This window comes from Oncorhynchus mykiss, chromosome 3, assembly GCF_057628025.1.
Source record: "Oncorhynchus mykiss isolate SJ-2025 chromosome 3, ASM5762802v1, whole genome shotgun sequence".
In the NCBI taxonomy this organism is placed as follows: Eukaryota; Metazoa; Chordata; class Actinopteri; order Salmoniformes; family Salmonidae; genus Oncorhynchus; species Oncorhynchus mykiss.
Window position 1 is genome coordinate 81,757,151 of NC_143024.1, and position 27,332 is coordinate 81,784,482.

At 46.7% G+C, this 27,332-nt stretch overlaps 2 protein-coding genes across 4 annotated transcripts in view; one reads left to right on the forward strand and one right to left on the reverse strand.

Moving 5' to 3' along the window:
* LOC110520491 (amyloid-beta A4 protein) overlaps positions 1 to 22,457 on the forward strand; it is a 54,384-nt gene extending 31,927 nt beyond the window's left edge. The window contains exons 5-18 of one of the 2 annotated variants that reach the window (XM_090230273.1): positions 2,950 to 3,134; positions 3,362 to 3,582; positions 3,765 to 3,935; positions 7,723 to 7,856; positions 8,017 to 8,091; positions 8,180 to 8,338; positions 17,329 to 17,457; positions 17,563 to 17,662; positions 17,811 to 17,878; positions 17,997 to 18,141; positions 18,282 to 18,335; positions 18,443 to 18,534; positions 19,174 to 19,320; positions 19,596 to 22,457. In XM_090230273.1, the coding sequence (XP_090086399.1) occupies positions 2,950 to 3,134; positions 3,362 to 3,582; positions 3,765 to 3,935; positions 7,723 to 7,856; positions 8,017 to 8,091; positions 8,180 to 8,338; positions 17,329 to 17,457; positions 17,563 to 17,662; positions 17,811 to 17,878; positions 17,997 to 18,141; positions 18,282 to 18,335; positions 18,443 to 18,534; positions 19,174 to 19,320; positions 19,596 to 19,697 (1,782 nt within the window). In that variant the 3' untranslated portion in view covers positions 19,698 to 22,457. The remainder of the gene's footprint in view (positions 1 to 2,949; positions 3,135 to 3,361; positions 3,583 to 3,764; positions 3,936 to 7,722; positions 7,857 to 8,016; positions 8,092 to 8,179; positions 8,339 to 17,328; positions 17,458 to 17,562; positions 17,663 to 17,810; positions 17,879 to 17,996; positions 18,142 to 18,281; positions 18,336 to 18,442; positions 18,535 to 19,173; positions 19,321 to 19,595) is intronic. The other variant, XM_090230274.1, reaches the window with a different exon arrangement.
* Positions 22,458 to 22,732: 275 nt separating this feature from the next.
* The window catches only part of gabpa (GA binding protein transcription factor subunit alpha), a 9,055-nt gene continuing 4,455 nt past the window's right edge, over positions 22,733 to 27,332 (reverse strand). For both annotated transcript variants that reach the window (XM_021597856.3, XM_021597857.3), the window contains exons 7-10: positions 25,838 to 25,894; positions 25,474 to 25,602; positions 23,559 to 23,751; positions 22,733 to 23,433 (exon numbers count right to left, since the gene is read on the reverse strand). In XM_021597856.3, the coding sequence (XP_021453531.1) occupies positions 23,217 to 23,433; positions 23,559 to 23,751; positions 25,474 to 25,602; positions 25,838 to 25,894 (596 nt within the window). In that variant the 3' untranslated portion in view covers positions 22,733 to 23,216. The remainder of the gene's footprint in view (positions 23,434 to 23,558; positions 23,752 to 25,473; positions 25,603 to 25,837; positions 25,895 to 27,332) is intronic.

The window sequence follows — 27,332 nt, forward strand, 5'->3', positions numbered from 1 at the left end:
AATGGTTGGTATTCTGTTTGTTGACTTGGCTTTCGAAGAACTTAGAAAGGCAGGGCAGGATAGATATAGGTCTGTAGCAGTTTGGGTCAAGAGTGTGTCCCCCTTTGAAGAGGGGGATGACCGCAGCTGCTTTCCAATCTTTGGGAATCTCAGACGACACGAAAGAGAGGTTGAGCAGGCTAGTAATAGGGGTGGCAACAATTTTGGCAGATAATTTTAGAAAGAAAGGGTCCAGATTGTCTAGCCTGGCTGATTTGTAGGGGTCCAGATTTTGCAGCTCTTTCAGAACATCAGCTGACTGGATTTGGGAGAAGGAGAAATGGGAAATGCTTGGGCGAGTTGCTGTGGGGGGTGCAGTGCTGTTGACCGGGGTAGGGGTAGCCAGGTGGGGAAAGCATGGCCAGCCGTAGAAAAATGCTTTTTGAAATTTTCAATTATAGTGGAATTATCGGTGGTGACAGGAAACACTATCTTCAGTGCAGTGGGCAGCTGGGAGGAGGTGTTCTTATTCTCCATGGACTTTACAGTGTCCCAGAACTTTTTTGAGTTAGTGTTGCAGGAAGCAACTTTCAGCTTGAAAAAGCTAGCCTTGGCTTTTCTAACTGCCTGTGTACATCGGTTTCTAGCTTCCCTGAAAAGTTGCATATCACGGGGGCTGTTCGATGCTAATACATAACGCCATAGGATGTTTTTGTGTTAGTTAAGGGCAGTCAGGTCTGGAGAGAACCAAGGGCTATATCTGTTCCTGGTTCTAAATTTCTTGAATGGGGCATGCTTATTTAAGATGGTGAGGAAGTCATTTAAAAAGGCATCCTTTACTGACGGGATGAGGTCAATGTCCTTCCAGGATACCCTGGCCAGGGCGATTAGAAAGGCCTGCTCACTGAAGTGTTTCAGGGAGCGTTTGACAGTGATGAGCGGAGGTCGTTTGACCGCTGACCCATTACGGAAGCAGGCAATGAGGCAGTGATCATTGAGATCTTTAGAGGGCAAGTTGGGTGCAGAGGTGTATTTGGAGGGCAAGTTGGTTAGGATGATATCTATGCGGGTGCCCATGTTTACGGCTTTGGGGTGGTACCTGGTAGGTTCATTGACAATTTGTGTGAGATTGTGGGCATCAAGCTTAGATTGTAGGATGGCTGGGGTGTTAAGCATCTTCCAGTTTAGGTCACTTAGCAACACGAGCTCTGAAGATAGATGGGGGGCAATCAGATCACATATGGTGTCCAGAGCACAGCTGGGGACAGAGGGTGGTCTATAGCAGGCGGCTACGGTGTGTCGTGGAAATTTCCTCTATTTACCAAATCATGGGAGCAAACCACAACACAAGTCAGAGTTAGTTATCAAAGTCCATCTTTTAATTATATGAGCTCTATCACAATCCTGTGACTCTCAGGCAATTCAGTGTCTAACCATGAATTCTCTGAGAGCCCCTTCCACATTTCAAATGAGGTCCTTTATAGCAAAGACACACACAGGATAAGACAGCATCGGCAATAATTAATCGTTCAGCTTTGTCTCCTTACTCAAACCCCAGAACCATAAACCAACCCTCCATATCAACAGGCATATATCAAATTGTCATTTAGATACAACCAATCCTATCTTGACAAGATCACAGAGACACTGACTGGCACACAGACATTGTGGAGCCAAGAGATACACACTTGACCTCTCCCCTCTCTCTAGCCCAAACAACTTAGTCTTGACATAGAACAGATACTGCAAACCCTGCCACAGTATTATACAAAAATAACATTCTTGATGAGAAGTAACTTTGCAAACATATGATGAATATGAAAAACATCTTACATATGTTACCAACAAATTCTGATTATTCCACGACAGGTGAGAGACTGGTTTTTAGAGAGGTGGATTTTTAAAAGTAGAAGTTCAAATTGTTTGGGTACAGACCTGGATAGTAGGACAGAACTCTGCAGGCTATCTTTGCAGTAGATTGCAACACCGCCCCCTTTGGCCGTTCTATCTTGTCTGAAAATGTTCTAGTTAGGGATGAAGATTTCAGAATTTTTGGTGGTCTTCCTATGCCAGGATTCAGACACGGCTAGAACATCCGGGTTGGCAGAATGTGCTAAAATAGTGAATAAAACAAATTTAGGGATTAGGCTTCTAATGTTAACGTGCATGAAACCAAGGCTTTTTACAGTTACAGAAATCATCAAAAGAAAGCGCCTGGGGAATAGGAGTGGAGCTAGGCACTGCAGGGCCTGGATTCACCTCTACATCAACAGAGGAGGAGTAGGATAAGGGTACGGCTAAAAGCTATGAGAATTGGTCGTCTAGAACGTCTGGAGCAGAGAGTAAAAGGAGGTTTCTGGGGGCGATAAAATAGCTTCAAGGTATAATGTACAGATAAAGGTATGGTAGGATGTGAATCCAGTGGAGGAACCTAGTTATATGCAACTATAGTTCTCTTCATTTCACCCCCCCCCCCCCTCTTCTCCTTTCTTCTCTTTTTTCCTAGTGCGTAATTTCTTCACTTGCACTGGTAATAAGGGGTGTGTTCAGGGAATCCTGTGTAGTCAGCAGGGATTCCCTGAGGGCCTCTTCCCCTTTGACTCCCATTGACCCCCATACCTCTGGATGATTCACCCTATCAGTATTCTCTACTCTCTCTCATATTCTGAGGGAGTGTGTGCTGGGCTGCGATGACTCAGCCCTTTATCTCGGTCCATCCTCCCATGCATGCATGACTGCTCTCTGCTCCTCACCTCATCCTATTATTTTTGACTGATTCTATAAGCTAGAATTCTACCAATGATTGATTTGCTTCATATTATTTATTTGTATCACCTTTAGTCTTTTGCATAGTTTTATCCTGAGCATGTACCTGACCAGAAAACCATCTTGCCACTAGTGATATGTAAAGATCTGTGTCTTAAAAAGTGACAGGCAAATGAGATGTTTTCTAATTACTATTATTATCAGTCCTGCGGAGACCGCACCATGAATCTCCATGACTACGGGATGCTGTTGCCATGCGGCATCGACCGTTTCCGAGGGGTGGAGTTTGTGTGTTGCCCAGCGGAGACACAGCGCGAGTCAGACAGTGTGGAGCTGACTGAGTCTGATGTGTGGTGGGGTGGAGATGAGACTGAATATACCGATAACAGGTACGCACGCACAAACACAATGCATACACACAATGCGTGCACACATAAAGGAGCAAGCACAGATGCATACAGGCAGACACAAACATCCAGACATTTAAGCACACACACACATCATCTTAAATACTTACTCAAGTTCCTAAACCAGTGGTTAAATCCTTTTGACAGATAACCTGCACAACCAGACTACACACACTGATAGACTCACGTTCCACCTTCTCTCCCTACAGCATGCCTCGCCAGGCGGATCAGGGGGCTGTCACCACTGAGGAGGATGACGAAGAGGATGCCTTTGACAGAGACGAGGACGGAGATGGTCTTGAGGATGATGATGATGAAGACGATGAGGATGACGTGACCGATGAACGGGACAGTGGTGAAGGCACCTCCAACATCGCCATGACAACCACCACCACGACCACCACTGAGTCGGTTGAGGAAGTCGTCAGAGGTAAGAACAAGCCATGGATTGAAAGAGATAATTACTTGTTTGTTTGTTTTTCTCCAAGGATTTGTGGAGAGGTTTCAAAGGTGGAGAAGATGTGTGTATGTTTGAACATACTGTGTAAACACACCCAGTGTGTGTGATTGCTCTGTGTGAGTGTGTGTTTTAAGAGTGTGTGTCTTTCTCAGAGGTGTGTTGGGCGCGTGCTGAGTCGGGCCCGTGCCATGCCATTCTGGAGCGTTGGTACTTCGTGCCAGAGAAGGGCACCTGTGCCCCCTTCCTCTTTGGAGGGTGTGGGGGCAACCGGAATAACTTTGACTCAGAGGAGTACTGCCTGTCTGTCTGCAGCACCAGTGTGTGTAAGTCCCCGGACTGGACCCCCGATATGGACCTCTAGGCCCCTTGCCTTGGGGACTATAACCCCTGCTGTCTGCCTCTGAGCTGTCTGCCTCTCTGAGCTGTCTGTCTGTCTAACACAGTCTACCTGTCTGATGGCTCTTAGACACTTGACGCACAAGTGATGTACTACCTACTCTGAAAGGGGAAGATGTTTCATTTCTATACTGAACAAAAATATATAAACAACATGCAACAATTTCAAAGATTTTACTGAGTTACAGTTCATATAAGGAAATCAGTCAATTGAAATGAATTCATTATGCCCTAATCTATGGATTTCACATGACTGGGAATACAGATATCCATTTTATTGGTCACAGATACTTAAATAAAACTAAATGTAGATGCGTGAATCAGAAAAGCAGTCAGTATCTGGTGTGACCATCATTTGCCTCATGCAGAGCGGCACATCTTATTTGAATAGAGTTTATCAGACTGTTGTCCCATTCCTCTTCAATGGCCTCTCCCTCGAAACTTGACACGTCTGTGGCATTGTGTTGTGTGACACAACTGCACATTTGAGTGGTATTTGTCCCCAGCGCAAGGTGCACCTGCGTAATGATCATGCTGTTTAATCAGCTTCTTGATATAAAACACCTGTCGGGTGGATGGATTATCTTGGCAAAATAGAAATGCTCACTAATGTATGTAAACACATTTGTGCACAAAATGTGAGCGAAATAAGCCTTTTGTTCATATGGAACATTTATGGGACCTTTTATTTCAGTTAATGAAACATGGGACCAACACTTTATGTTGTTTTGATATTTTTGTTCAGTGTAAATTTTACATCATATTTGTCAATGATGGATACTTTTAAGTTTTCATTAAAGAGATTTTCTGCCACTCTTAGAAGATGATGGAAGGTAAATAACATGCACAGCCTTTTTCGAAATGTGTTGATCTTTCATTTCCCTCCAATAGTAGTTATTACAGATGAACCATTACTCTGGATAGCTAAGACTGTTTTACTGCAACAAACCTGGAGGGTCTGGATCCATCTCAGGTTTTGGGGAAGTGCAGAGTGTTCCGAACAAAATAGTCTGCTCTATTGGGTGAACAGGTGGCTTGGTACAGACAGAGGTTGACCTTTCAATTAGGTCATTCTGATATTAAAAAAAAAAAAACTGTATAATGACTTAATCAAGAAACGGACGAGATATTAGGAAGTATCTGCGCCGACATTAGCAGAAAATGTCACTGGAAAATAGCCCACTCACTCACTCACCCCTTCACTCTTCTGCTTTTGCAACGATTCTCTGACTCACTCCATCACTCACTAACCAACTCAATAACATTGTGTGTGTGTGACAGTGTTTGTCTGGTGATTTATGGTGGCCTGACCTGGCAGTGGGTTAATGAGTTGATGTTCTAACTGGTTTAACCTAACAGCAGCAGTGTCTCTTTAAATCTGTGTGTGTGTGTGTGTGTGTTCGTGTGTTCGTGCGTATGTCAGTTGGTTGAGTCTCTGTCTGTTTCCCAGCCCCAGCCTGGCTGTTCCACTCTTTTCCGGCACTTTCCGCGCAGTTAAGCACGCCTACCCTGATCCTGACTAGGCAGAATTTCCAGTCTCCCTTATCTCGTGCATGCATACACACCCACACACAAAAAAATGTCAAGGCAGACTGGTATATCACCTGTCTGTCTGTCTGGTTGACCTGTTTCTCTACCTACCTGCCTGTCTGTCTGGTTGACCTGTCTCTCTACCTGTCTGTCTGTGTGGTTCACCGGTCTCTCCACCTGTCTGCCAGGTCTACTTGTCTTTGTGTGGCTAACCTGTCTGTCTGTCTGTCTGTCTGTGTGTTTTACCTGTCTGTGTGGTTGACCTGTGTTGTTGACCTGTCTCTCTGTGTGGTTGACTTGTGTCTGTCTCTGTGTGGTTCACCTGTTTCTCTACCTGTTTGTCTGTGCGATTGACCTGTCTGTCTGTGCGGTTGACCTGTCTGTCTGTGCGGTTGACCTGTCTCTCCACCTGTCTTCCAGGTTTACTTGTCTTTGTGTTGTTGACCTGTCTCTCTACCTGTCTGTCTGTGTGGCTGACCTGTTTCTCTACCTGTATGTCTGTGTGGTTGACCTGTCTCTCCACCTGTCTGCCAGGTCTACCTGTCTTTGTGTGTTTGACCTGTCTCTCTACCTGTCTGTCTGTGTGGTTGACCAGTCTCTCTACCTGTCTCTCTGTCTGTGTGGCTGACCTGTCTGTGTGGTTGATCTGTCTGTCTGGTCTGTCTGTCTGACCTGTCTTTTTCTGTCCGTGTGGTTGACCTGTCTCTTTCTGTCTGTGTGCTTGACCTGTCTCTCTACCTGTCTGTCTTTCGGTCTGTGTGGCTCACCTGTCTTTCTGTGTGGCTGACCTGTCTCTCTACCTACCTCTCTGTCTGTGTGGTTGACCTGTCTCTCTACCTGTCTGTGTGTGTGGTTGACCTGTCTGTCTGTGGGGTTGACCATCTCTCTACCTGTCTGTGTGGTTGACCTGTCACTACCTGTCTGTCTATGTGGTTGATCTCTTTCTGTCTGTGTGGTTCACCTGTCTGCCAGGTCTACCTGTCTGTCTGTGTGGTTGACCTGTCTTTCTACCTGACTGCCAGGTCTACCTGTCTGTGTGTTTGACCTGTCTCTCTACCTGACTGCCAGGTCTACCTGTCTGTCTGTGTGGTTGACCGGTCTCGCTACCTGACTGCCAGGTCTACCTGTCTGTGTGTTTGACCTGTCTCTCTACCTGACTGCCAGCTCTACCTGTCTGTCTGTGTGTTTGAGCTGTCTGTGTGGTTGACCTGTCTCTCTACCTGACTGCCAGGTCTACCTGTCTGTCTGTGTGGTTGACCTGTCTCTCTACCTGACTGCCAGGTCTACCTGTCTGTCTGTGTGGTTGACCGGTCTCGCTACCTGACTGCCAGGTCTACCTGTCTGTGTGTTTGACCTGTCTCTCTACCTGACTGCCAGCTCTACCTGTCTGTCTGTGTGTTTGAGCTGTCTGTGTGGTTGACCTGTCTCTTTACCTGACTGCCATGTCTGTCTGTGTGTTTGACCTGTCTCTCTACCTGACTGCCATGTCTGTCTGTGTGTTTGACCTGTCTCTCTACCTGACTGCCAGGTCTGTCTGTGTGGTTGACCTGTCTCTCTACCTGACTGCCAGGTCTGTCTGTGTGGTTGACCTGTCTCTCTACCTGACTGCCAGGTCTGTCTGTGTGGTTGACCTGTCTCTCTACCTGACTGCCAGGTCTGTCTGTGTGGTTGACCTGTCTCTCTACCTGACTGCCAGGTCTGTCTGTGTGGTTGACCTGTCTCTCTACCTGACTGCCAGGTCTGTCTGTGTGGTTGACCTGTCTCTCTACCTGACTGCCAGGTCTGTCTGTGTGGTTGACCTGTCTCTCTACCTGACTGCCAGGTCTGTCTGTGTGGTTGACCTGTCTCTCTACCTGACTGCCAGGTCTGTCTGTGTTTGACCTGTCTCTCTACCTGACTGCCAGGTCTGTCTGTGTGGTTGACCTGTCTCTCTACCTGACTGCCAGGTCTGTCTGTGTTTGACCTGTCTCTCTACCTGACTGCCAGGTCTACCTGTCTGTCTGTGTGTTCAGACCCTTAATGTCTTAGTATAGTTTCAGATTACAGTGACAATAAGGTAGAAATGTGGGAGGAGGATATGCCGCTGTTTAACCTTTTGAGTGATCAAACAGTTACCTTTGGACCCTTTTGTGGAAATCCCCTTCCTCCTCTCCCCTTTATCGCATTTTCTTCCTCCTCTCCCAGTGCCCACCACGGCCCCCTCCCCCCCTGGCGCGGTGGACCGTTACCTGGAGTCTCCCGGAGACGACAGCGAACACGCCAACTTCCAGCAGGCCAAGGAGAGTCTGGAGGCCAAGCACCGCGAGAGGATGTCTCAGGTCTGTGTGTATGAGAGTGAGAGAGAAAATTAGCCTGTGTGTTTGTGAAAGAGGGAGAACTTATGGGGGAGAGGGGTCCCTTCTCTGACGTGAACTATGGACAATAAGGGAGTTCACTACACTACCCACAATCCTCTGTGTGACTGACGTGTCTCGCCAGGTGATGAGAGAGTGGGAGGAAGCAGAGAGACAAGCCAAGAGTCTCCCTCGCGCTGACAAGAAGGCAGTCATCCAGGTACACTACCTTGTGCGTGCGTGTGTGCATGTGTGCATGCGTATGTGTGTGAGTGCAGTCTAGTGTGTGTTAATTTTTTTGTGTGCAGCACTTCCAGGAGAAGGTGGAGGCCCTGGAGCAGGAGGCAGCAGGAGAGAGGCAGCAGCTGGTGGAGACCCACATGGCCCGGGTGGAGGCCCTGCTCAACAGCCGCCGCCACATGGCCCTGGAGAACTACCTCGGCTCTCTGCAGGCCAACCCACCCAGGGTACATATACACAGTGCATTCGGGAGTGTTCAGACCCCTTGACTTTTTCAACATTTTGTTACATGACAGCCTTATTCTAAAATGGATTCAATTGTTTTTTCCCCCACATCAATCTACACACAGTACCACATAAGGACAAAGCAAAAACAGGTTTTTAGACATTTTTGCAAATGTATAAAAAATATAAAAAAACATTTACATAAGTATTCAGACCCTTTACTCAGTAAATTGTTAAAGCATCTTTGGCAGCCTCGGGTCTTCTTGGGTATGAGGCTACAAGCTTGGCACACCTGTATTTGGGGAGTTTTTCTCCCATTCTTCTCTGCAGATCCTCTTGGATGGGAAGCGTCACTGCACAGCTATTTTCAAGTCTCTCCAGAGATGTTTGATCAGGTTCAAGTCTGTGCTCTGCCTGGGCCACTCAAGGACATTCAGAGACTTGTTCCGAAGCCACTCTTCCATTGTCTAGGCTGTGTGGTTAGGGTCGTTGTCCTGTTGGAAAGTGAACCTTCACCCCAGTCTGAGGTCCTGAGCGCTCTGGAGAAGGTTTTCATTAAGAATCTCTCTGTACTTTGCGCCGTTCATCTTTCCCTTGATCCTGACTAGTCTCCCAGTCCCTGATGCTGGAAAAACATCCCCACGGCATGATGCTGCCTCACTGTAGGGATGGTGCAAGGGTTCTTTCAGACGTGGCGCTTAGCATTATGGTGGAGAAATTACAAGATGATGTTATAATACTACCATTTATGCAGTAGAACAGGGTTCCATTAGTACTCGCTTATCTGTGTCTGTGTGAAGTGAGAGGAGCCTTTGAGGCTCAATGCTGACAATTGATTTCCAAATGGTTTGGTGATAAAACATACAGCATGCATTTCATAGAATGAGTTGGTGTTTATGTAATGTAAGGTACCAGGGAGAGATGGCTCAGGTATGGATAATGATGAGAGGAACCTTGTCTTAGGGGCCAAACTCTGGTTTCTATACAATAAGAACAGTCTTCACGGCAAATGCTTTCTGGCTGGGGGATACTCCTTTCTCATATCTGTTGTTTGTCATGTAGACTAAGGTGTGTGTGTGTGTGTGTGTGTGTGTGTCTTTGCTATAAAATATCTTTGTATTCTGTGTGTCAGGGCTCTCAACCAAACAGTCAAGAGTGTTGGGTTGACCAGCCTCGTTATTGCAGAGCACTCACATCATTCACTTATTAATAAGTGATTACATATTTAGTTTAAGTATAACTCTGACTTGTGTGATAAGGTTGTCTCTCCTCATTTGATAATATAGAAATAACCACCTCAGTATTCAGGCCAATGAGTTCAATCTTGGTTTCATCAAACCAGAGAATCTTGTTTCACATAGTCAGAGTCCTTTAGGTGCCTTTCGGAAAACTCCAAGCGGGTTGTCATGTGCATTTTACTGAGGAGTGGCTTCCGTCAGGCCACTCTACCATAAAGACCTGATTTGTGGAGGGCTGCAGAGATGTTTCTCCTTCTGGAAGGTTCTCCCATCTCCACAGAGGAACTCTGGAGCTCTGTCAGAGTGACCATTGGGTTCTTGGTCACCTCTCTGACCAAGGCCCTTCTCCCCTGATTGTTCAGTTTGGCCGGGCGGCCAGCCAGTTCTAGGAAGACTCTTAACTCGTGCTTCTACACCTGCATTGCTTGCTGTTTGGGGTTTTAGGCTGGGTTTCTGTACAGCACTGAGATATCAGCTGATGTACGAAGGGCTATATAAATACATTTGATTTGATATTTGGTGGTTCCACTCTTCTTCCATTTAAGAAGGATGGAGGCCACTGTGTTCTTGGAGACCTTCAAGTTTTTGGTACCCTTCCCCAGATCTGTGCCCCTTCACAATCCTGTCTCGGAGCTCTACGGACAATTCCTTCGACCTCATGGCTTGGTTTTTGCTCTGACATGCCCTGTCAACTTATATAGACAGGTGTGTGCCTTTCCAAATCATGTCCAATCAATTGAATTTACCACAGGTGGACTCCAATGAAGTTGTAGAAACATTTCAAGAAAGATCAATGGAAACAGGATGCACCTGAGCACAATTTCGAGTCTCATATTAAAGCGTCTGAATACTTATGTAAATAAGGTATTTCGGTTTCTTATTTTTAATACATTTAAAATAAAACTGTTTTCGCTTTGTAATTATGGGGTATTACGTGTAGATTGATGAGAAGAAAAAACAATATTTAATCCATTTTAGAATAAGGCTGTAACGTAATACAATTTGGAAAAAGTCAACGAGTCTGAATACTTTCCCAATGCACTGTACACCAGTGGAGGCTGCTGAGGGGAGGACGGCTCATAATAACAGCTGGAATGGAGCGAATGGTATCAATTCCACTTGTTCTGCTCCAGTCATTACCGCGAGCCTGTCCTCCCCAATTAAGGTGCAATCAACCTGCTGTGATCGATACACCCTCTCACCATGCATAATGCACATATTACACTCAGTACACACTGTACACCAGGTGTGCCCTACCTTCTTTGACGTCAGATCTACTTTTTCATTTGCCAGTCTGATGAGATCTACCAGTCTCTAAATCTAAACGCAGCACACCAAATCAAATCAAATGTATTTATATAGCCCTTCATACATCAGCTGATATCTCAAAGTGCTGTACAGAAACCCAGCCTAAAACCCCAAACAGCAAGCAATGCAGGTGTAGAAGCACGGTGGCTAGGAAAAACTCCCTAGAAAGACCAAAACCTAGGAAGAAACCTAGAGAGGAACCAGGCTATGTGGGGTGGCCAGTCCTCTTCTGGCTGTGCCGGGTGGAGATTATAACAGAACATGGCCAAGATGTTCAAATGTTCATAAATGACCAGCATGGTCGAATAATAATAATAATAATAAGGCAGAACAGTTGAAACTGGAGCAGCAGCACGGCCAGGTGGACTGGGGACAGCAAGGAGTCATCATGTCAGGTAGTCCTGGGGCATGGTCCTAGGGCTCAGGTCTTCCGAGAGAGAGAAAGAAAGAGAGAAGGAGAGAATTAGAGAACGCACACTTAGATACACATAGGACACCGAATAGGACAGGAGAAGCACTCCAGATATAACAAACTGACCCTAGCCCCCCGACACATAAACTACTGCAGCATAAATACTAGAGGCTGAGACAGGAGGGGTCAGGAGACACTGTGGCCCCATCTGAGGACACCCCCGGACAGGGCCAAACAGGAAGGATATAACCCCACCCACTTTGCCAAAGCACAGCCCCCACACCACTAGAGGGATATCTTCAACCACCAACTTACCATCCTGAGACAAGGCTGAGTATAGCCCACAAAGATCTCCGCCATGGCACAACCCAAGGGGGGGCGCCAACCCAGACAGGACGACCACATCAGTGAATCAACCCAATCAGGTGACGCACCCCTTCCAGGGACGGCATGAGAGAGCCCCAGTAAGCCAGTGACTCAGCCCCCGTAATAGGGCTAGAGGCAGAGAATCCCAGTGGAAAGAGGGGAACCGGCCAGGCAGAGACGGCAAGGGCGGTTTGTTGCTCCAGAGCCTTTCCGTTCACCTTCCCACTCCTGGGCCAGACTACACTCAATCATATGACCCACTGAAGAGATAGATGAGTCTTCAGTAAAGACTTAAAGGTTGAGACCGAGTTTGCGTCTCTGACATGGGTATTGACCTGCTGCTATGAATCCTATTTGATACCCAAATATAATGTGGACCAATAACACGGTTTCCACACAAGTGCAACCAATTTAATTTCCTGCCTTTGTGTGACTTTTGGCATTGGGTTGAGGCAAGTAGTTTTTTATAGTTAGGGCTGCAGCGTGTTGCCAGTCTCATGCAGGACACAAGGTGGTCATCATTCATAGTAGATCTGTACTTGGACTTTATCTTCATGTGAGAAAATGCAGACTCAGAGGTAGGTTGATCCAAAAAAGGGCTGATCAGTTGAGAGCACATCTTGTTATGTTGGGATACTTCTCCTCTAGCAGTAGCTCCCAGAACTCTTCTTTCATCTCAGTGGTTGTTCTGGATTTCAGCTGAAGGACATTTTGAAGGGTGACATTTTCAGTTTCTCATATAGTTGTGTCCAACTGAAAAAGTGATCCCATTTTGGAGGCAATGACTTCCACATTTATGTCTGTGCCAAACGGAAAGCACTTATAAGTGGCAATAGGCTCAAGTGATGCAGTCCGTGAAATGACTGACGCACTCAGATGAGATGCTTGCTCCACGTAGCGTCCACTGTCAGGCTGTGCTGTATCCTTGCCCTGACGTTCAGGTTCTGAATGCAGCTTTCTCGTGACCAGTTGTAGTTTGCATTTAAAAGTGTTCACAGAGCTGATCATGTCGATTACATGTTTGCCTTTTCCTTGCAGCTCTACATTTAATTCATTAAACATGTAAGTTATGTCAGTGAGAAAAGATAAATCCAGGAGACACTGTGTCCTCGAGCTGTGCATATTCTGCATGTTTGGGGACCTTGAGAAACTCCTTGATTTCAGGCAACAACTCACTGAATCTCCCTAAAAATGTACCTCGGCTCAGCCTCCGCACATCTGTGTGCAGCAGCAGGTCTGTGTGCAGCAGCAGGTCTGTGTGCAGCAGCAGGTCTGTGTGCAGCAGCAGGTCTGTGTGCTCCTCTTCAGTCTCTCTAAGTCACCGTGAAATAGCCTCCGCACACCTGTGTGCAGCAGCAGGTCTGTGTGCAGCAGCAGGTCTGTATGCAGCAGCAGGTCTGTGTGCTCTTCTTCAGTCTCTCTAAGTGAGCGTGAAATAGCCACCTCACATCTGTGTGCAGCAGCAGGTCTGTGTGCAGCAGCAGGTCTGTGTGCAGCAGCAGGTCTGTGTGCAGCAGCAGGTCTGTGTGCAGCAGCAGGTCTGTGTGCAGCAGCAGGTCTGTGTGCAGCAGCAGGTCTGTGTGCAGCAGCAGGTCTGTGTGCAGCAGCAGGTCTGTGTGCTCCTCTTCAGTCTCTCTAAGTGAGCGTGAAATAGCCTCTGCTGTAAGCTTCTTGCTCGAATAGAACACACAATCTTCATGGTAACATCCATCACCTCTTTCATGTTTAACATCTTCCCGCACAAAGCTTACTGATGAATTATGCAGTGATAACTAAGAAAGTCAGGGAAAGAATCATCTTGTTTGCACAATGCAACAAACCCACTGATGCGGCCTACTATAGCAGGGGGCCCATTGGTTGTAATGGAAACAAGCTTACAAAAGGGCAGTTGGAATTTGATAGACATCTTTCAAGCTTTTATGGAGATTGCTAACTCCCTTGTATGTCCTTTCAGTGGCAAAATGGCGAGTAGTTCCTCATTTGTACTCATGTTGTCAAATAGACAGCTGATCGTCCTCACAGTGGCAGACCACGTGTAATAACACCTGCACAGGATCGGTACATCTGAACATCACCTGCGGGACAGGTACAGGATGGCAACAACAACTGCCCCGAGTTACACCAGGAACGCACAATCCCTCCAGTGCTCAGACTGTCCACAATAGGCTGAGAGAGGCTGGACTGAGGGCTTGTAGGCCTGTTGTAAGGCAGGTCCTCACCAGATATCCCCGGAAACAACGTCGCCTTTGGGCACAAACACTCCGTCACTGGACCAGACAAGACTGGCAAAAAGTGCTCTTCACTGACGAGTTGCGGTTTTGTCTCACCAGGGGTGATGGTCGGATTCGCGTTTATCGTTGAAGGAATGAGCGTTACACCGAGGCCTGTACTCTGGAGCGGGATCGATTTGGAGGTGGAGGGTCCGTCATGGTCTGGGGGGGGTGTGTCACAGCATCATCGGACTGAGCTTGTTGTCAATGCAGGCAATCTCAACGCTGTGCGTTACAGGGAAGGCATCCTCCTCCCTCATGTGGTACCCTTCCTGCAGGCTCATCCTGACATGACCCTCCAGCATGACAATGCCACCAGCCATCCTGCTCGTTCTGTGCGTGATTTCCTGCAAGACAGGAATGTCAGTGTTCTGCCATGGCCAGTGAAGAGCCCAGATCTCTATCCCATTGAGCACATCTGGGACCTGTTGGATCGGGGGGTGAGGGCTAGGGCCATTCCCCCCAGAAATGTCCGGGAACTTGCAGGTGCCTTGGTGGACGAGTGGGGTAACATCTCACAGCAAGAACTGACAAGTCTGGTATAGTCCATGAGGAGGAGATGCACTACAGTACTTAATGCAGCTGGTGGCCACACCAGATACTGACTGTTACTTTTGACCCTCCCTTTGTTCAGAGATACATTATTCCATTTCTGTTAGTCACATGTCTGTGGAACTTGTTCAGTTTGTTTCAGTTGTTGAATCTTATGTTCATACAAATATTTACACATGTTAAGTTTGCTGAAGATAAACGCAGTTGACAGTGAGAGGTTTCTTTTTTTGCTGAGTTTACTATTCTGATGAAATGCATAACTGCCACATCTACCATTTATCTGTGGACTATCTGTGGAAACTGGAGGGAATAACACTCGCAGTTATCAGTATCCTTCTTCAGTTGATCCTCAAGTTTCTCTGCTATTCCCTCGCATCTTCTTGTCTGAATGTAATTGATGGCAGCCATAACTTCAGCCTTATTCTTAAAATCCCCAAACAGTGAGTCTGCAGCCTCAATAAATGCTTCCTTGATCATCTCCCCATCTTTGAACAACTTTTTATGCTTAGCAATAACACTGGTCTGAGGGCACTACTCACACGACAAGAGGCTATGGTTGCCGCCTCCCTTTGGTCACAGGCCTTGTGAAAGTTGACTGCTGCACCTCCCTTTGGTAACAGGCCTTGTGAAAGTTGACTGCTGCACCTCCCTTTGGTAACAGGCCTTGTGAAAGTTGACTGCTGCGCCTCCCTTTGGTCACAGGCCTTGTGAAAGTTGACTGCTGCGCCTCCCTTTGGTCACAGGCCTTGTGAAAGTTGACTGCTGCGCTGCCAGTTGGTCACTGGCCTTGTGAAAGTTGACTGCTGCGCTGCCAGTTGGTCACTGGCCTTGTGAAAGTTGACTGCTGCGCTGCCAGTTGGTCACTGGCCTTGTGAAAGTTGACTGCTGCGTGGCCAGTTGGTCACTGGCCTTGTGAAAGTTGACTGCTGCGCTGCCAGTTGGTCACTGGCCTTGTGAAAGTTGACTGCTGCGCTGCCAGTTGGTCACTGGCCTTGTGAAAGTTGACTGCTGCGTGGCCAGTTGGTCACTGGCCTTGTGAAAGTTGACTGCTGCGTGGCCAGTTGGTCACTGGCCTTGTGAAAGTTGACTGCTGCGCTGCCAGTTGGTCACTGGCCTTGTGAAAGTTGACTGCTGCGTGGCCAGTTGGTCACTGGCCTTGTGAAAGTTGACTGCTGCGCTGCCAGTTGGTCACTGGCCTTGTGAAAGTTGACTGCTGCGTGGCCAGTTGGTCACTGGCCTTGTGAAAGTTGACTGCTGCGCTGCCAGTTGGTCACTGGCCTTGTGAAAGTTGACTGCTGCGCTGCCAGTTGGTCACTGGCCTTGTGAAAGTTGACTGCTGCGTGGCCAGTTGGTCACTGGCCTTGTGAAAGTTGACTGCTGCGCTGCCAGTTGGTCACTGGCCTTGTGAAAGTTGACTGCTGCGCTGCCAGTTGGTCACTGGCCTTGTGAAAGTTGACTGCTGCGCTGCCAGTTGGTCACTGGCCTTGTGAAAGTTGACTGCTGCGCTGCCAGTTGGTCACTGGCCTTGTGAAAGTTGACTGCTGCGCTGCCAGTTGGTCACTGGCCTTGTGAAAGTTGACTGCTGCGCTGCCAGTTGGTCACTGGCCTTGTGAAAGTTGACTGCTGCGTGGCCAGTTGGTCACTGGCCTTGTGAAAGTTGACTGCTGCGCTGCCAGTTGGTCACTGGCCTTGTGAAAGTTGACTGCTGCGCTGCCAGTTGGTCACTGGCCTTGTGAAAGTTGACTGCTGCGTGGCCAGTTGGTCACTGGCCTTGTGAAAGTTGACTGCTGCGCTGCCAGTTGGTCACTGGCCTTGTGAAAGTTGACTGCTGCGCTGCCAGTTGGTCACTGGCCTTGTGAAAGTTGACTGCTGCGCTGCCAGTTGGTCACTGGCCTTGTGAAAGTTGACTGCTGCGCTGCCAGTTGGTCACTGGCCTTGTGAAAGTTGACTGCTGCGCTGCCAGTTGGTCACTGGCCTTGTGAAAGTTGACTGCTGCGTGGCCAGTTGGTCACTGGCCTTGTGAAAGTTGACTGCTGCGCTGCCAGTTGGTCACTGGCCTTGTGAAAGTTGACTGCTGCGTGGCCAGTTGGTCACTGGCCTTGTGAAAGTTGACTGCTGCGCTGCCAGTTGGTCACTGGCCTTGTGAAAGTTGACTGCTGCGCTGCCAGTTGGTCACTGGCCTTGTGAAAGTTGACTGCTGCGCTGCCAGTTGGTCACTGGCCTTGTGAAAGTTGACTGCTGCGCTGCCAGTTGGTTGTTTTGTTCTTGTTCTTTTCTTCTTTGTAAGTCAGTCTTTTCTGAAAAATCTCTTTCCTGGGTTTTGTGTATGGTTTAAAACTTCGTTCTATGTTACCTTTCTTTGGGATAGCGATGCTATTATGGTAGATGAGGCACACACTTTTTGTGTCTCTGTCTCTGTCCCTCACCCCCCTGTCTCTGTCCTTCACCCCCCTGTTTCTGTCCCTCACCCCCCTGTCTCTGTCCCTCATCCTCCTGTCTCTATCCCCCTGTCTCTGTCCCCCATCCCCCTGTCTCTGTCCCCATCCCCCTGTCTCTGTCCCTCATCCCCTGTCCCTGTCTCTGTCCCTCATCTCCCTGTCTCTGTCCCTCGTCCCCCCCCCCTGTCTCTGTCTCCCGTCCCCCCCCTGTCTCTGTCTCTGTCCCTCATCCCCCTGTCTCTGTTCCCCACCCCCTTGTCTCTGTCCCCCACCCCCTTGTCTCTGTCCCTCATCTCCCTGTCTCTGTGTCCCATTCCCCCCCCCCCCCGTCTCTGTGTCCCATCTCTCTCTCTGTCCCTCTTCCTGCTGTCCCTCTGTACCTCATCGCCTTGTCTCTCTGTCTCTCAGCCTCGTCAGGTGCTTGGCCTGTTGAAGAAGTATGTCCGTGCAGAACAGAAGGACAGACAACACACCCTGAAACACTACGAACACGTCCGCATGGTGGACCCCAAAAAGGCTGCTCAGATCCGACCCCAGGTACCCCAACCACTATAATACACTACACTACCCACAAGCCCCTACAGCCACTCTGTGTCCTGTGTAACTCCTTTGACCTCTGAACTTTGCCCTTCTGACCTCTAGGTGATGACCCACCTGCGTGTGATTGACGAGAGGATGAACCAATCCCTGGGGCTGCTCTACAAGGTGCCCAGCGTGGCCAAGGAAATCCAAGACCAAGTTTGTGAGTGTCGCCCTACACCTTCCCATATACTGCCGTGTCATGATATTATTCAGTCTATACACTGTGTCGTGCTGGGTTGTTATTACTGAGATATTGTACAAATTATGCTTTTCCCTTTCTGCCTCTCTCTCTCTCTGTCTGTGTGTAGCTGTCCTGATGCAGAGGGTTCAGTCAGAGCTGTCTCAGCAAGTCTCATCTCTGCAGAGCGATGGGAGGGTGAGTTTCACACATACACAGGCACGCACACTCTTGCTCATAAAAATAGTACAATCTCTCCTATCTTACAAACCCACACACAGATAGAAAGTCAGTAATGTGTATCCTGTGTTTGTAGAGCGATGGCAGGGTGAGCTATGGAAACGATGCCCTGATGCCCGACCAGGCTTACAGCTCTGCCCCTCTGGACCCTGGCATGGGCCTGGATCGACTGGGCTTCATCCACCCAGAGAGCTTCAATCAGCCCAACACTGACAACAACGGTAACACACACACACACACAACACACACTCTCACAACCAGCCTTAACACACAGCCTAACGAAACCACAGCAATACACATGCATTATCCATTAAATTGGTCTAAAGCTTTTAGTCCGTGAGTGTTTCCTCTGTTAAAACAGTTGATCCTGTTGATGCTCGTCCAGTCCCAGATAGAGGTCTGCCCACTCGGCCTGGTAAGTGTGTATATGATTGTGTTTCTACTGTATTGGCATGTTTGTGGTTTGGGTTATGCTTGTGTATGTCTCTTTGATGTTTGGATGCTGTCTCTCACTGTGTCCAGTGTCTGCTCTGAAGCCTGAGGAGTTTCCTGAGGTGCGGGTGGAGAAGGAGGAGCGACAAAGCGCCAGCTATGAAGTGCATCATCAAAAACTGGTACGGAAACATCCAGTAAATTACCTACAGTATACACTGGTACATATTCATTCATGTGTATCACAAACTGGTACGGAAACATCCAGTAAATTACCTACAGTATACACTGGTACATATTCATACATGTGTATCACAAACTGGTACGGAAACATCCAGTAAATTACCTACAGTATACACTGGTACATATTCATTCATGTGTATCAAAAACTGGTACGGAAACATCCAGTAAATTACCTACAGTATACACTGGTACATATTCATTCATGTGTATCACAAACTGGTACGGAAACATCCAGTAAATTACCTACAGTATACACTGGTACATATTCATACATGTGTATCACAAACTGGTACGGAAACATCCAGTAAATTACCTACAGTATACACTGGTACATATTCATTCATGTGTATCACAAACTGGTACGGAAACATCCAGTAAATTACCTACAGTATACACTGGTACATATTCATACATGTGTATCACAAACTGGCTCAGTAGCCCAAGTTCACATGTTTATGATGGGAACATTTGCATTTGAGACTGGTAAATAATGTTGCCTTCACAATATACAGTATATAACTGCAGAAACACTCAACACCTCCAGGTTGATTGATAGGTGTTGTATTGATTATTACCAGGTGTTCTTTGCTGAGGATGTAGGCTCCAACAAGGGTGCCATCATCGGCCTGATGGTGGGCGGGGTTGTCATAGCGACAGTCATCATCATCTCTCTGATTATGCTGAGGAAGAAGCAGTATACCTCCATCCACCACGGAATCATTGAGGTGAGTGTTTTCTGTGTCTGCACCTGTGTGTTAACCTGGTGTGTATGTTGGTGTTCTGTACCTGTGTGTTAACCTGGTGTGTGTGTGTGTGTGTTGGTGTTCTGTACCTGTGTGTTAACCTGGTGTGTGTGTGTGTGTTGGTGTTCTGTACCTGTGTGTTAACCTGGTGTGTGTGTGTTGGTGTTCTGTACCTGTGTGTTAACCTGGTGTGTGTGTGTGTGTGTATGTTGGTATTCTGTACCTGTGTGTTAACCTGGTGTGTGTGTGTGTTGCAGGTGGATGCTGCAGTGACCCCAGAGGAGCGTCACCTGTCCAAGATGCAGCAGAATGGCTATGAGAACCCCACCTACAAGTTCTTCGAACAGATGCAGAACTAAGGAGCTACCCTTTGACCCCTCCCAGACCCTGAACTTCCTTTAACCCCTCACACCTAGGGCCCGTTCCATTTTGGTCCATAAACCCCTCACACCTAGGGCCCGTTCCATTTTGGTCCATAAACCCCTCATACCTAGGGCCCGTTCCATTTTGGTCCATAAACCCCTCACACCTAGGGCCCGTTCCATTTTGTTCCATAAACCCTTCTAACTCCTACTCTATTGCTGTCAATGGATCTGAAAGGACTGAGTAGGTGAAACCAGTATGACTGAAGTGCCAGAAAAATCTAGAATGAATTGGGTTTGAAATAGTTATATTACTTCCAGCTATCCAGGGGTAGTGCCAAAGAGCTGGGGGCTGAAATACAACCTAGCCACACTTCATCCTTTCCTCGTAAAGTGCAGCACATCAACATTCATAGCTACTATTGGTCAGACAAGGATATCCTCATTCACCTGCATATTTTTCTATAATATCCTGTAGTGTTTGTACAGAACAGAGAAGCTCATTGATTGATTCATCTGTCCGTCTATCTGGGGGTGAGTCCTGCCCCTCAGGATAGCACTCGCAGGTCTAAGAGGGTGAAACAGAGGCCCCAAATATCCCTGCAATCTTCCTGCCTCTTCCTCACTCACTCTGACGCACTCTCCCCTCCCCCTCCATCTCTCCCACGCACTCTTCTCCCCTCCCTCTCTCTCAGATGACAGCTGTGCTGTGTTTAGTGATGACATAACAGCTCTTAACACTAGCGAAGGGAGGAGGGGCTCAGTCTGCCCTGAGCTCCTCTCTGTGGGATTATACCACAAGGGAGGAGGGGCTCAGTCTGCCCTGAGCTCCTCTCTGTGGGATTATACCACAAGGGAGGAGGGGCTCAGTCTGCCCTGAGCTCCTCTCTGTGGGATTATACCACAAGGGACGAGGGGCTCAGTCTGCCCTGAGCTCCTCTCTGTGGGATTATACCACAAGGGAGGAGGGGCTCAGTCTGCCCTGAGCTCCTCTCTGTGGGATTATACCACAAGGGACGAGGGGCTCAGTCTGCCCTGAGCTCCTCTCTGTGGGATTATACCACAAGGGAGGAGGGGCTCAGTCTGCCCTGAGCTCCTCTCTGTGGGATTATACCACAAGGGAGGAGGGGCTCAGTCTGCCCTGAGCTCCTCTCTGTGGGATTATACCACAAGCGTTTCAGGTTTTTTTTCCAGAAAAATTTATAAAAAAACAAAAATATATAACTAATACATGAGAAATATGTAAAAGGCAAAGAAATATTGAATGTTTTTATTTTGTGCGTAATGTATTGAAATAAGGCAGAAAAAACTAGCTGTAACTATATGTAGTGCATGGTGATATTGATGCCAGATATACGTAGAGAAGCTGGCTCCTGTCGCAGTACTGGGCCTCTCATATAGACTTTTAGCAGGATTGTACATTTTCTGTGTCTTCTTTGTGATCTTGTGATATGAAGAAGAGAGAAAAAAAAAAGTATTTAGAATCTGGTCCGCTTTGTCACTGCGACAATCTTTAAACAGAACCTGTGCTCTCCTTTGTTTCCAGCCCCTTCCTCGCTCTGTGTTACCTACATGGACCCAATTATCTCTATCTACATGTAGCTAATATAATGACGTGTAATAGTATCTGAAAGGAAGTCGATCTGTTTCATTTAGTCTGGGTGTTACTGGTGTTACTGCTCTGTTTGTTGGTTTATGTCCCTTAAATATTCCACGACTAGGAATTGTTTCAGCTCCATTCATCATTCCAGAAATCTCAGCATTCCACCCGATCTTTCCTCATTCCTATATAGTCTGTGAACATCATTAATGGAAACAGAAATCATTATTATGTTTTCTTTCTCAGGCTTTCAGGCTCTTTTTCGATCTCTCCTTTCCTCTGTCTATCCCATAGACCTCAACCCCCACAACCAGCCCTGCTTCTCTATCCATGCTGTCGGCTTGGTGTGTGAACTATGTTGAATTGAGAGAGAGAGGGGGGGGATTGGGTGTGTCAGATTTGTACATTCTAATCTATTGTCTTTCTGATCATCAAACACTTATTCCCTCCACAATGTCTCACACAGAACATACACTATTTTTCCATGACATAGACTGACCAGGTGAAAGCTATGATCCCTTATTGATGTACATGTATCAAACAACCAAGGAAAGATAAGAAAAACTGTTCCTTGTTCTGTGGTGGGAATCCCCCTCTTGCTTGTTTTGTCAAATCTCTCATGTCTCAGACATCCTGGCTTTAAAAGCAGAGGCTAAAGAAATACTGATCTCGGGACAATGTGCGTGAGGCAAAATACAGGGACACTGTTCAGAAAGGAGCAACTGCACAGGACATTCAGATATAAATGTGTTATGTGGAACAGATGTCATTATGTCAGGTAGTTTTGTGTTACATTCTGAATGTTTCACCGAGCTGAACGCACCCCAGATCTGGGATCAGTATTGCGGCCGTAGTAGACGAGACATTCCCCATACCCAAAATGGAGCCTCCAATAGACATGAATGTGACATTCATATTGTGCAATTATGCCACAGATCTACATACTACTACACTCCCTCCCTACACACAAACTGAAGCTCTTAAATCAGGTAAATGTTTTGGTGTTATCAAGGATACTTGTACAGGGTATCTCCAGGGGTTAGTGGTTTCATTTGTTCATTCTGTGACTTTTTCTGTGTACCTATACAAATAATTTGCTTAGACTGAGAATGCTTTCTACACTATCCCATCAATAAAATGTTGAATGTACATACAAATATCTGGTGTTGAATCTGTGTGTGGTCATGAGAGCTTGAATCCTGGTCATATAGGAAAAACATTAGAACCCACCTGAGTGGTGTGCATGTATGTATGCATACTCATTACACTGGAGCAGTTCTGCCTATAGACAGACTACGTGTAGGGTCCCCCCACCAACAGTTTTTTTTAGGAACTACATCGGGGTCTCGGTTGAATGAGCAGAGTAGAATACACCGACATGCAATTTTGTGGCTCTGCATTGGAGCTGTTGGATCAAGGACAGACTCAGTCCTTAGGAAAACATCTGCCACTTTATTTCCCCTGGTGGACGATCAAGGTCCAACTCATTAGGAGGAAAAAAGCCTCAAATAAAATACAAAACTGATCCTTTTATAAATGGAAAATATGAAAATACACTGCCCTTGTGGCTATCAAAAACATGGAGTACCGGTATTTACAATGGAAACTATACTAAGCTACAGATAAAGGAACAAAAAATGCAAAGCTCATTTGATTTTCCAGCATACGCAAACACACTCCACCTCTCAGACACTCATATACACACACACATATACACTCCCTCCAACAAGCATCTCTTCCCTGGTTAAAATAAGAAAACAACCTCCCCAATCAAACCAAAAGGAAAAGGACGAAGTTGCCCATAGACATGGATCTAAAGTCTGTTCATCATTTCCACCTATTAATGTAACACTTAGGGCTGGTCACAGTGGGCAACTTCTACCTGGGGCAGTCATGGATCCCCATGCCCCTCCCCCTCAGCTGTCCTGTGCTGAGGTGGCCAGTGTCACCGTGGTGATGGGCTGGCCAATCCCATGCAGCTGAATGCGGGCCAGCTTCTTCTGCTCACACTCCGTCACCAGGTTGTTGAGCTCAGCAGCGCTGTAGCCAATCAAAGTCCTCAGGTCGCACACAAACTTGTAGACGAAGCGCTTGCCCTGCACCTTGCTGATCATGTCCCCGTCGTAGTAATACCTGAAAAAATTGGCCGAAATTAAATTGACTAGAAAGTTCAAGGTAAGGGAACAAGACACGAGTGCCTGAAATTGTGCAATGAAAATGTTAGAGGAAAAGGGAGAGAAACTGGCAGATTGACATACCTGAGCGCTCGGCTGAGTTTCTCATAGTTCATGGTGGGCTTGTTCTTGCGTTGACCCCATTTTTGGGCCACCAGTTCAGGCTGGTTGAGTTTGAACTCTCCCTCCTCTCCCACCCAGGAGATACAGTCTCTAGCATCCTTATCCGTCAACAGCTCCAACAGGAACTGCCACAGCTGGATCTGACCGTTGTTACCTAAAGGGACAGGTAAGAGGACGGGTGTGCGTGTGTTCACATCAGATACGAGCATATGCACATTTAAGGCATCCATAAAAAAAGCATACCAAGACTACTGCTCGAGGTACACATACAGTTGAAGTCGGAAGTTTACATACACTTAGGTTGGAGTCATTAAAACTTGTTTTTCAAACACTCCACATTTGTTGTTAACAAACTATGGTTTTGGCAAGTCGGTTAGGATTCCTACCTTGTGCATGACACAAGTAATTTTTCCAACAATTGTTTACAGACAGATTATTTCACTTATAATTAACTGTATCCTAATTCCAGTGGGTTAACATACACTAAGTTGACTGTGCCTTTAAACAGCTTGGAAAATTCCAGAAGATTATTTGGCTTAATTGACATAATTTGAGTCAATTGGAGGTGTACCTATGGATGTATTTCAAGGCCTACCTTCAAGATCAGTGCCTGTTTTCTTGACATTGTGGGAAAATCAAAAGAAATCAGCCAAAACCTCAGAAAAAAATTATAATGTAAAGCTCCACAAGTCTAGTTCATCCTTGGGAGCAATTTCCAAACACCTGAAGGTACCACGTTCATCTGTACAAACACCATGGGACCACGCAGCCGTCATACCGCTCAGGAAGGAGACACATTCTGTCTCCTAGAGATAAACGTACTTTGGTGCGAAAAGTGCAAATCAATCGCAGAACAACAGCAAAGGACCTTGTGAAGCTGCTGGAGGAAACGGGTACAAAAGTATCTTAAGCCACAGTAAAACAAGTCATATATCGACATAACCTGAAAGGCCACTCAACAAGGAAGAAGCCACTGCTCCAAACCTCCATAAAAAAAGCTAGACTACGGTTTCCAACTGCACATGGGGACAAAGATCGTACATTTTGGAGAAATGTCCTCTGGTCTGATGAAAGAAAAATAGAACTGTTTGGCCATCATTATGTTTGGAGGAAAAAGGGGGAGTCTTGCAAGCCAAAGAACACTATCCGAACCGTGAAGCACGGGGGTGACAGCATCTTGTTGTGGGGGTGCTTTGCTGCAGGAGGGACTGGTGCACTTCACAAAATAGATGGCATCATTAGGGAGGAAACTTGTGTGTATATTGAAGACATCAGTCAGGAAGTTAAAGCTTGGTCGCAAATGGGTCTTCCAAATGGACAATGACCCCAAGCATACTTCCAAAGTTGTGACAAAATGGCTTAAGGACAACAAAGTCAAGGTATTGGAGTGGCCATCACAAAGCCCTGACCTCAATCCCATAGCAAATTTGTGGGCAGAACTGAAAAAGCATGTGTGAGCAAGGAAGCCTACAAACCTGACTCGGTTAAACCAGCTCTGTCAGGAGGAATGGGCCAAAATTCACCCAACTTATTGTGGGAAGCTTGTGGAAGGCTATCCGAAAAAATTTGACCCAAGTTAAACAATTTAAAGGCAATGCTACCAAATACTAATTGAGTGTATGTAAACTGCTGATCCACTGGGAATGTGATGAAGGAATAAAAGCTGAAATAAATCATTCTCTGTCTTATTATTCTGACATTTCACATTCTTAAAATAAAGTGGAGATCCTATCTGACCTAACTAAGACAGGGAATTTTTAATAGGATAAATGTCAGGAACTGTGCAAAACTGAGTTTAAATGTATTTGGCTAAGGTGTATGTAAACTTCCGACTTCAACTGTACATACACAACATCCAAGACACACAAATGCCTACCTGTGCGGTTGCCAGGTGAGCTGCGCTCCTCTCCTCCTGAGATGCGGGGTGTTCTGGGGCCGCGGTTCTGCTTCAGTACCTTGATAGTAGTGGGTGTGGTCTGCACGGCAGCTGGGATGATCTGGACTTCTGAGGGTGGAGACAGAAGGTTCAAACAGCCAGAAATATACAGGATGAAGTTACCACCTGATCTATGGTCAGTTTGGTGTTCCTACCCATGTTGGCACAAGTAAGGATTTGGGTGAGAGTAAGCTGATCCTAGATCTGTGCCTATAGGCAACAACACCCACATAGAGGAGAAGAATATAGTGTGGTTGATGAATGCAGGGTGACAATGAGTGAGAGAGACAGGAAATAAACTTACGTTGGTCAATGGTGACTGTGGCCTCCTGGCCAGACTGGTCCTGACTGGCCAACACATCTGTAAAGAACATGGACAGATACAGTATGTGAGCTAAAACCAACTTCAATAAACATGCTTGTCCAGGCTCAGAACAACTCCCATCCCCTTCAAATCAAATCACATTTTATTGGTCACATACACATGGTTAGCAGATGTTAATGCGAGTGTAGCGAAAAGCTTGTTCTTCTAGTTCCGACAGTGCAGTAATAACTAACAAGTAATCTAACAATTCCACAACAACTACCTCATACACACAAGTGTAAAGGAATGACTAAGAATATGTACATATAAATATATGGATGAGAGATGGCCGTTCAGCATAGTCAAGATGCAGTAGATGGTATAGAGTACAGTATATACATATGAGATGAGTAATGTAGGGTATATAAACATGATATAAAGTGACTTTGTTTAAAGTGACTAGTGATACATGTATTACATACATTTTTCCATTATTAAAGTGGCTAGAGATTTGAGTCAGTATGTTGGCAGCAGCCACTCAATGTTAGTGATGGCTGTTTAACAGTCTGATGGCCTTGAGATTGAAAAATAGCTTCAGTCTCTCGGCCCCTGCTTTGATGCACCTGCTTTGAGGGAGGAGCAGTTGCCGTACCAGGCGGTGATACAGCCTGACAGGATGCTCTCGTTTGTGCATCTGTAAAAGATTGTGAGTGTTTTCGGTGACAAGCCAAATTCTTCAGCCTCCTGAGTTTCAAGAGGCACTGTTGCGCCTTCTTCACCACGCTGTCTGTGTGGGTAGACCATTTTAGTTTGTCCGTGATGTGTACGCTGAGGAACTTAAAACTTTCCACCTTCTCCACTACTGTCCTGTCGATGTGGATAGGGGGGTGCTCCCTCTGCTGTTTCCTGAAGTCCACTATAATCTCCTTTGTTTTGTTGACGTTGAGTGTGAATGTTATTTTCCTGACACCACACTCTGAGGGCCCTCACCTCCTCCCTGTAGGCCGTCTCGTCGTTGTTGGAAATCAAGCCTACCACTGTAGTGTTGTCTGCAAACTTGATGATTGAGTTGGAGGCATGCATGGCCACGCAGTCGTGCCCTAAGTCATCTGGAGCAAGACATCAGTGTCCGCGACGAGGCTGGTTTTCTTTTTGTAATCCGTGATTGACTGTAGACACTGCCACATACATACTTTGTCTCTATACTGACGCTTAGCTTGTTTGATTGCCTTGCGGAAGGAATAGCTACACTTTTTGTATTCGGTCGTGTTTCCGGTCGCCATGATTAAAAACAGTGGTTCACGCTTTCAGTTTTGCGTGAATGCTGCCATCAATCCACGGTTTCTGGTTGGGGAAGGTTTTAATAGTCACCATGGGTACAACATCACCGATGTACTTGCTAATAAACTCGCTCACCAAATCAGCGTATACATCAATGTTGTTGTCTGAGGCGATCCAGAACATATCCCAGTCCACATGATCGAAGCAATCTTGA